This window comes from Salvia splendens, chromosome 17 (assembly GCF_004379255.2).
Source record: "Salvia splendens isolate huo1 chromosome 17, SspV2, whole genome shotgun sequence".
NCBI classification, from domain to species: Eukaryota; Viridiplantae; Streptophyta; class Magnoliopsida; order Lamiales; family Lamiaceae; genus Salvia; species Salvia splendens.
The window spans coordinates 22,075,302-22,085,770 of record NC_056048.1 but is presented as its reverse complement, the minus strand read 5'-3'; the positions used below and the strand labels follow the sequence as shown (position 1 = coordinate 22,085,770).

Below are 10,469 nucleotides of genomic sequence, written 5' to 3'. Positions count from 1 at the left end.
TTGTATACATTTCATTAGCTTTTTGTATGGGAACAATTTTATTTCTTCTCATACAAATCTCTTTTAATGTCGTTCTATCTTATATCTGTAATACGAAAAGAAAATAAATCTCTTTTTGTATGGGAACTATATAGACTGGAAATAAAATGGATCAGATTCTTATTGCTAAATATTTTTAAAGGTTCACCAAATCATGCCCTTTCCTTTCCTCAAGATCATTCTACAAAGGAAGTTCGAGATACATTTTATAATCTTGAATTAAACCTACTGCAATTGATAGAAAAGGGAATCGAATTTACTAAAATTAGTCACAATGATGATTTCTTCCGGCAATCTAATTGCCCTTCTTTCTTTTTCGGTTTCTGACTATTTATTAACTATAGAATGAAAATTAACATTGCATCTTTCAATTTTAAAGGAAACTATTTTATTTTTGAAAGGTAAAAAAAAAATTCTTGCCCATAATTGTTAAGACTCTTAAAATAATTTTATCAAATTAACACTCCCCCGTCCTAACTAAATTGAGCCGTATTCTTTTTTGAGATGTTCCAACTAAATTGAATCATTTTCTTTTTGACAAAAAGAAAACATTCAATCATCACTCTTACTTTATTCCATTAGCCACTTTCCTCTCTAATCATTCTTACTTTATTCTTTTCTCCTACTTTTCAACACAATTTCTTAATCTTCGTGTCCAAAAGTTTTGACTCAACTTCGTTGAGACGGGGAGAGTATTTCATTTTATGCACTAAAGTATAATTTTTTCAATAAGATAGTAACAACAAACATCAACAACACCATATCATTTTATAAACGTTATAATATTATATTTTTAGTCTTTGATATAATATGACGCCCACTCACGGGCCGGCGAGTGGACGTCACCGCTCAACCCCACAGCGCCACGTGGTGAGGGGGAGGTGGCGCACTGGCTCACCAGTTATCTCCCCCGTCGAGCATCTCCCTGCGCCGAAACCCTTGCAACACTGGCTTTTCTCGGTGAGACGAGCTCGTGTTGGAATAGTTTATCTTCATATATCCAAGAATACGTAATTGAATATAAATAGTGCAAGTTCTTTGAACATCATGTATTTCACGTAATTAACCATGAATATAATATGATCGAAAACTTACATTGACGATCCATAGCGGAAGCGATTGAGGAAGAAAGAGAAGACTTCCTTGAACTTTCTTCGATGTAGTGGCACAACTCCAACTCCAATTATTTGTTTATTTCTCTTTTCCTTATTTATGTGTTCTCTGTAATGTTTGTGATTTGATGAGATCACTACACTTGTATATACAGGAAGAGAGGGGACAAACCCTAATAAACAATTAGAGCATCCATAGTGGGGCGGACGATAGCGCGCCCGATGCATCGGGAGCGCTATCGTCCGCCACAGTGGCTCCGCGGACGACGGACGATGAGTCGTCCGCGCCCTACGCTTAGTCCGCGGATGATAGGGCATCGTCCGTGCCATCGTCCGCCCACTGTGGGCGCCGCGGACGATGCAACACGTTTAAATTCAAAATTTGTCTATTTAAGCCTCGATTGTCATTCTATTTTTCATACGAACATTTCTCGCATCTCTCATTTCCCTCATCTCTCACGTTTCTCCATCTCTCACAAACCAAAATGAACCACGACGACGACCGGAGTTCCTCGGAGGACGGTAGTCCGACCTTGACTCGAGCCTTAAATGCAGTCGTGCACGACGCAATGGCGGAATGCTTAGCCATAATGCAACGCGGTGAGGCGGCGGCGGCGGCGGAGCAGATCCGCAGGCTAACACGACGTAGCTCACAAACGTCTATTTGCAGACTATTTTGCCGAGCAAACCACGGTGGGGCCTGACGGTTTTCCGCCGCCGGTTTAGAATGCCTCGTTACCTTTTTCTCAGCATTGTCCAGACGTTGGAGTCACGTGATGAATACTTCCGGTATCGGGAAGATGGTTGAAGAAGTGTGGGCCTATAACCGCCGTCGATGAGTTTGCGTTTTTTAATTCGCATTGTAATGTATTAATTTTATAAATGAAATGAAGGTTTTCCTCAATTTTTGTAGTTATTTAAGTATTCAAATAGAAGAAAATGCTTAGGGCGCCCCACTGCAAGTGGAAGGGCAGGAGGATAAAATGCTGACGTGATGGTGTATAAGGCGGACTTTAGAGCGCCCCACTGTAGATGCTCTTAACTCCCTTATCATCAAAGTGACCGTTTAATTAGGACATTTCATTTTTACTAAGTAATACCAAAAATCAAATTAAAAAGTTGATCACAATAATTTGATTTGATTTTATCAGTCAATGACATAATTAATGTCAAATTCATGGCAATAGTAAGTATATATGTAAGCATATATATATATTTGACTAAATTAATGCTAATCTATCCCAATTTTCTTTAATAGGAAACACGTACATTAGTCAACAACTAATGACTAATTTGAAAAACGTCCAATTCAAATCAATACTCCCTCCGTCCACGAAATTAGCTCATTTTTTTTCACTTTGTGTCCCCGAAAAATAGTCTCATTCTTAAAATGGAAAGTTTTTCTCTTGTACTTTACCCAATTTTTCTCCATATCTCTCCTACTTTACCAACTTTTTCTCCTCCTCTCTCTTACTTTAACAATTTCTCACTAAAACTCGTGTCGTCCACAAATGAGACTATTTTTTTGGACGAAGGGAGTACATTCAATTGATAGCTGATTAAATAAGAAAAATGTATCTTATATGATGTATTATATTAAAAATCCAATTCTATTAAGTATTCTATCACATAAAAAACTTCGTTCCGGATGACTCAAGTTAAACCTTACTGAAACATATTTAATTGGACATGTGTCAGCCGGCAACCGTCCATTGTATTGAAACTTTTCAATAGAGGATCCTTTGTTTTATCGCATTTTTCATTTTCTGCAACATAGGTCATCAAATATTTCGATTAACACTCAGATTTATCTGGATATATTATTCAATAACGTTTATCCTCCAAAAATAAAACAGAAGGGGGTGTAGCTCATATGGTAGAGCGCTCGCTTCGCACGGGGTTCGATTCCCCGCACCTCCATTATTTTAACCATTCTCGGGGCTGCACGTGGCTTTTAGCCAAATGAACTTTGCTTAAAATCGTATTTTGCTCAATTTCATGTTGCATCTCTGATTATACCCTCTTTAACTTTGACACATAACAAATTGAACAAATTGAACTTGGTTTTATGTTCGGAATAACGTAATATTCTGATAAAAAAAGGTTCCCAAATTTCCTCACTTGTATTCTTCCACTAGTGCATTGCATTTTTTTAAAAGCAACAAAATTATTCACTTTCTGTAATGATTGATAAGTCAATTTACTGCAGTCAAGTCAGAATTTAAGAAAACAAAACTGAGTTTCGAACTTCTCTGAAACCCCAAACCTCTGTTTCTGCAAAGAAAAAGAAGCAAAATTGGAGTGCAAAGAACCCCAACATACAATATAAAAAATAAGACAAAATTATACAACAAAACTGGAGTGCACGTATTACCTAAAAATCTGTTGATCATACAAATAATAATCGGTGGCACCAAGAATGAAAGCGCTATATATGTAAGGAGATGGCAAAAGGCGCAATATTTTTGCCATCGACCCTCTATTTTGACCATGCGACTGAATCGATCTCTGCCTGAGCAGCTCTGTACAGCTCCAGTCTCTTGGCCAGGGAGAGGCGTCGTTGCATGATAGCCGGATCCTCATCCAACAATTTTCCCAACTGCTTCCCCTGTTCACCCAAGTACTTAAAGTGAAGGTTTCGTTTTTCATTTTTTTAGCAAGAGTGAAAACAAAATGGGATCGCATTTTAGATGATCCTTCTATGAGAAGGTGATCCTGACAATATTCCTAGTTACTACTTCATTCTCTATTTATATTTCAGAGAATCAATCCTAAGAAGCAAAAAGCATTATGTTTTTGGTTTTTTTTGGGTGTGTGTGAGGGGTTTACCTCTTTTTTCCCTAAATCGGTGAAGAAGTGATCAAGCAAGCTCCGTTTTGCCTCACGGACTTGGCAGTATACGATAGACTTTGGAATGGAGTTTCTCAAGCTTCCACATACCATGTTGACATAAGACAGAACAGTTGTTCCTGATACATTAGATAAAAGAACGCTGTCAAAATTTGAACATGCTGAAGTCACTAAGAGGTTATTCTCACTCACCAATTCTGCGAAGATATGAATCATTGTATCTGTCAAAGATTGAGTGAGTCGGATTGCCACCCTTCTCGACATCCTGAGGAAGCTTCCGGAAGAAATCTACAGTTAAGTAACTATTTTCCATCTCTACGAGCTGTAGAGTTGCTTTCCTGCTCTCTTCCTTCATCCTATCTAATGATTCAATCGCAGCATTCCCCACCTCCACTCTGAGAGAGGGGTATTGCTTTAGCTCCTGCAAAGAACATAGACCAAGTGATTCTATCGTAAGACTAATTTTCTATTTCAATCAAATCATGCCACTTCTTTTATGAATTATGAGGAAGAAGGAAAAGATTGAAGAAGATTATTGTGCCAACGAGCTTTATACAATTATATAAAAGTCAATAGTAACAGACTACAATGAAGTTGGAAGACTTACTACAGTCTCATTAATAGCCTTGTGAACCAGTTCCTTGAGTATTCCATGAACCTTAAAGTAAGAAAATAAAGACAGAATTATATGAGCATAGTACGGTCATCTGCTTCAGACAAAAAGACATTGTAACAAATACTAGTACTAGATTATAAGACTTAGTTATCCAAAGACAATATAAGATATATGACTTCTTAGCATGAAGACATATATTTTATATATTTTTAAAAAATACATAGAAAAATCCATCTATAAAGCTAGGAAAATCAATGAACTCTGGATATAGACAATCTGTAGTTAAAATGCATACCGCATCAACCGCAGCTTCAGCAGGACCTTTGATAGTGATCAAAGCAGTTTCAATGAGACGGCGATAACCTTGCTCTGGTGCTATAAGATGAGGTTGATACCCATCAGCTTGAGTGATTAACTTGCGTACATTTTCCATGGCAAGATGCTTATCAAACTGCAAGCGCTTCAAGGCCGCTGGCAGTTGGTTATCAAAAACATTGTATATTTTATCACCACCAGGTCGACTGCAAAAATAAGGAATGACATGAAAAAAAAATCAAATTACAAAGCAATAAAAACATCTGGCAATGCATGCTAACAGGGACAAGTAGAGCACATAAATACATACACTCCATCAAGATGCTCTTTAAATATTCCATCAAATGTACGGCAGATTTCCATGATCATGTACAATTTTCCCTGCAATGCAGTCAACATTAATAAAAATGTAGATCATCAAGGGGACCAGCAATCAACAAAATTAAAGAAGGTTGCTTGGTTGCCCCCTACTTAAAGGAAAATACAAGATTGATCCTACATGAAAAATATTTGCAGAAAGGATCACGAAGGTCTACTAAAAAAGCTTTATAGTGATATATTAAAGACAATAATTATACATATCTAAATGTAATAAGGTAAAAGCTTACTCCAGCATCAGTTGCAATGGGCTTTCCCAGACGGCTCAACTCAGATTCCAGCTCAATCACAGTTTTGTTGATTAGAGACTGAAGGCCTGGAATTCGTGATTTGATGACTGCTTCCAAATGCTAGAAAACAGCAGCATAAATTTAAATATTAGACGACAAATGATGCAAGCGAAGGTCAGTGTGAGAAATTGATAGAACACTCAAAATCTTATGCCAAGAATAAGTCGGTAAGGTTTAAGCTGAGTTGCTCACTTTTGATAAAATTTTCCCTAAATGCTCCGAACCCATCCTGTGTGCAAGATGTTTGTATTCTGGACTTTGTGCAAAATATTCTCGCTCTCTACGCCTAGCAGCAATCATGTCAACGTTTTTGTTAATGTCTTGTTGAGAACGATTAACAACACCAATCCATGGGAACTGCAGCCTGTATGCTTTCCCTTCCAAGATCTGCATACCCAAATAAATTAAGCGAATGTATAGGGCAAGAGGCACACACTAAAAATAAGTTTAAAACACATAAGATGGTAGTACAATATACTCAGTATCAAAACCAATACTATTGTTACTTGTTTAATTGTTTTCCTACGATATATAAGCTCGATATTATCATTTGTAAACTTACATCTACAGCATCAGTACCCTTGTCCATAAGATCAATCTTCGTTAGAACTCCAAATGTTCTCTCCCCTGAAATACGATTAGTTGACTGTCACATATCAAAACGTACTATCATAAAATTATCAGAAACTAGATACTTTGGTGATTTCAATAATTTGGTTAACAGGTGTATCTCACAGTCTATCTGAAAACAACAATCACATGCAAGAGAATGACACATAGTCCCACAGTTTTACACCAGTACCAACAGATTATACCTTTTGGGTCCACTTCGCGAGAAATTTTAATTGCATCTGATGTTGCAAGATCTTGGTTGGCAGGAGAAATAGCCAAAATAATACAGTTGGGCTGATAAAAGAAATCACATAAGCACGAAACTGTCAGCAATTATTCCTTTCAAGTAAAACCAAGCAGGGACTAACCATATCATGAATAATTTCAAGCCTCAGAAATCCAATGATCAAACAATGAAAAGATTGACAATACCTTTTCAATGTAAGACCTGACCATGTTCTCAATATCCATAACAATGCTATCTGGCTGACCATCTACGAAAAAACAAACAAATAACCATTTTGTCAAAATTGAAAGGTTGTTTCACACTTAAGCTAGAACTAACAGTAGCTATAACAAAAGAAAGAAGAAACATGAAAATGGCAAACTCACCAACAGCCACTTTTGTAAGTCCAGGAAGATCAATCAATGTTAGATTTACCACTGCAATCACAAAATTTATCAAACTTAAGTTTTGCTCTCTGAACATTAGATTAAAATAAGAAATCACATCAGATTCTTATTTAGGTAAACTTTATTTAGAGAAAAATAGATATAGGATTGTAAGGAAGTAGAATAAGAGCTGCTGCATACTTCTTCTCAAAACTATAAAGTATGAAATCAGCAGCAATAAATAACTGCTATTTTTGAAACTCGTGTGGTACATAGACAACATGACAAATAATCAAGATCAACTCGACATACCATTTGGTGAATAAATGCTAAGGTATATTGGGACAGTGGAAATTTGCTTAGAACGTCCAGTCTCTCTGTCAGTTTCATCAGCAATCTCCTTTCTCACAGCAGCTGTGCAAAATATGACAAGTTCAAGCAAAAACCAGAAGTGTTAAGCTTTTAAAGAGATGTATGCAAGAAAAAATCGTATAAGAAGTGTGGAACAAGGAAAGAGAGGGTTAGTATAAATCCATTAGAGTTTTTTTTAGTTCAGTGGTTTTATTGGCTTGTAAAAACTATTGTATTGGAACAATCAAAGAGAGTATGAAAAGAAATTTGATATCAGAGCAAAATCAAAGTCAGTACCAGCAATGAAGAAACTTACCAAAATCAGTAAATCTTCTCCTAGGGAGGTGTCCAAATTCCGCATATTCTCTACCTTCATCAAGCCGATGAAGCTGCAGAACAAGAGGGCGTCGAGTAACAATACCTGTTTGTATAAAGGCCATCAACATGTCAAAAATGGAAGTAATTTCATGATTATCATTATTGTTATAAAAATGAAAGCCCAAACATTACCAGATCCACGAGGCAAAAAGTCTTTCCCGACAACACTTTCAAGTACTGAAGACTTTCCAGAACTCTACAATATTTGGATCAAATCAGCCAAAAATGCAAATGAGTAAGTTAAGAAAGTTAAAATAAAGCATAAATGATGAGGTGCAATTGATTTGTAGCAATATCACAATAACATCAGAAAAATATCTGAATGCTAAAGAATCATTCAGAAAACAGCAGGGGAAAATTTTTAATTGAGCTATAATGTATATGAATCATCATCAGAAATGTTCAAAAGAATATGGCTATACATTTTCTTGTAGAAAATCACATAAACTCGAACTACCAAAACACATGCTGGCATTTCCTGTTAATTTTCTATGCAAATTTCTCTCCAAAAAGTTCCGGTATGGGAATAAGTTATTATCGTAACAATTTTCATCAAACCGTTATATCGTTTTCCTCTGTATATATATTTTCCTAAAGCGCAATACAGTAAAAGCCAATAGCACAACTGAATATGAATTAAACAACGATCAAACAAGCAGGTGAAATAAAATCTTCAATATCACTATAAACGAATTCAATTCGAAAAACAGCTGATAAGCAGATCCAAACTCCGATCCCCGCAGAAAACGCGTCAAATAAGCGACAAATTCGACATTAACTACGATCTACAGAACAAAAAGCAGATTCACTTGAAATAAATAAACCTTATATCCGCGTAGATCAAGACAAAAATAAAGTTTAATCGAACAGAGAAAAGGGAAAATGGTAAAGTAAAAGTAGACAATCAAACCTGACCGCCGACGACGGCGATAGAAGGCAAGGCGTCCCAGAGAGTAGGCAGCGCGGTCTCTTCCCCGTGATCTCCGAGAGCGGTGCACGCTCTCTGCAGTCGGTTAACCAATGAAATCAGATTCTCCATATCCCCAACTCAGCTCGGAGTCAATGATCCTTGGACTTGGACTTTGACTGCACTTTAAAATCGCTTAGATATGAAGCTAATTTGATACAGGGAACAAGCCACAGGTCGATCTCGAGAGAGAAATGAAGATTAGCAGGTGAAGAAATTGAATTTGAATATGTATGGATACATGAGGGTGATTACACGCTTTGCTTCTTTTTCAAATTTCACAGGCAAGCGGAGCCGTTGGACCAACGCGTCGGCCCATGAGGTCCAGTTTGAAGGATTGGCCCAACACACATTTAGCCCACGAACTTACTTTGTATGTTGCGTTTAGAATCTTAGCCGTGCCAAAAAAATATCGAAACACCGATGTATAACATAATCAAAAAAATACATAAAGATTTCGGTATGATGAGTTTTTATACATAGCAACATACCGAATTTTTGATATATTATGCATATACTGATTTCAATATATACTGCGAATACAAAATATTTATATAGAGTTGAATTAATTGCTAACTCTCTCTAAAATACTAACTACAGGAGACCTTAGGAATTTAGATATCAAATGATATGTAACAGTGATATAATTTTGTTTTTATTATTTAATAATAACTACCAAATTTGGAGCATAGTATTGCAATAGTAACACTAAAGTATATTAAAAATATCAACATAATTTATACATGTACTATATTATATTTGAAATATTATGATCGGTATTTTGATTTCAATTGATTATCAAAATATATAAAACTCATGAAAATATTATTCCATTAAATTTTATCAATCTGAACATATACAATTAGAATTTGTTTGAAAAATAAAATAAAATTGATATATGTTTTGTGAGAAAAATAAAATAAAATTGAAATGTTATATGAATACAAAGTTTGAGATATACTAGCTATAATTTAAGAGAGCGAAAATAGTTAGTTATAACTAATGAGTTGGTAGTTAACAACAGTTTTTGTTCATCTTATTGGTACTCGAGGTTGAGATAATCTTGAGCATTGATTTCATGATCTAGGCTATTTAGTTGTAGTTAGCATAATGTATTTCCATTTTACATTAACTCAATTTATATTACATTGAAAATATTAATAATATTATATTATGGAATAACGGTATTGCAGTATTGATGGGGTTGGCAGCAGAAGAACAAATATATCGGAGAATTAGATCTATTTAGCAGATTATTTAGACAAAATCTACTCGCGTAATTAGCACATGTATCATGCTCAAAACTTGAAATAAAATGCTTTTGATTAATTGAAACCTAAAGCTGTAAAGCATGCATTTCTATAGAGAGGATTTAATACCTTCTTGATTCTCCAAAGAACCGCAGATGGCTCGCTACTTCTCCACGTGATGATCTTCAGTACTAAACCACAAATCTTCTGATTGGTTCCTGAACTATATTTCAATATCAGGGTGTGCCGATCTTATCAAAATATATTGGACTTGAATAAAAGAAGACAGAACTCCCACACAAAGTAGGAGAAGAAAAATCGGCACCTACTTAGAGAGTGAGGAGAACGAAAATTATGAGAGTATTGTGTGTTTTATCTCTCCTTTATTCTCACATTTATATAAGTTACATATTGGGTCCAGTCAGGGAACTATGGAGGTTTGGATGAGGCCACACCCAATTGGCTCATATCTAAATAAATTGAACCTCAATTTTGATACAAGCTCAGCCACTACAGTAATAATATTGAATTACCCTTGCAAATCCGAAATTACAAGTAACCCGGTTTTCACTTTTAGAAAGTTATTTCTCGCGCTAAAGATATAAATGTCCATTAATTAATTAATGTCTGCTATAGGCTTAATTAATTAATATCTTGTTAATTCCAAGAGTGGACTTAACAAGATTCACTTATTTATTA

The 10,469-nt window shown here is 35.6% G+C and overlaps 1 protein-coding gene across 1 annotated transcript; it reads right to left on the bottom strand.

Annotated features, from left to right (window-relative positions):
* Window positions 1-3,371: 3,371 nt before the first annotated feature.
* Window positions 3,372-8,748, bottom strand: LOC121775425 (dynamin-related protein 5A). The gene is made up of 16 exons (XM_042172508.1): window positions 8,464-8,748; window positions 7,686-7,749; window positions 7,492-7,596; window positions 7,137-7,238; window positions 6,825-6,875; window positions 6,645-6,706; window positions 6,416-6,506; window positions 6,163-6,227; window positions 5,793-5,987; window positions 5,541-5,660; window positions 5,243-5,313; window positions 4,913-5,138; window positions 4,609-4,659; window positions 4,194-4,422; window positions 3,981-4,120; window positions 3,372-3,759 (listed from the first exon to the last, which is right to left on the bottom strand). Exons 1-16 carry the CDS (start codon window positions 8,590-8,592, stop codon window positions 3,631-3,633), a joined length of 1,830 nt encoding a protein of 609 aa, XP_042028442.1. The 5' UTR covers window positions 8,593-8,748; the 3' UTR covers window positions 3,372-3,630.
* Window positions 8,749-10,469: the final 1,721 nt, after the last annotated feature.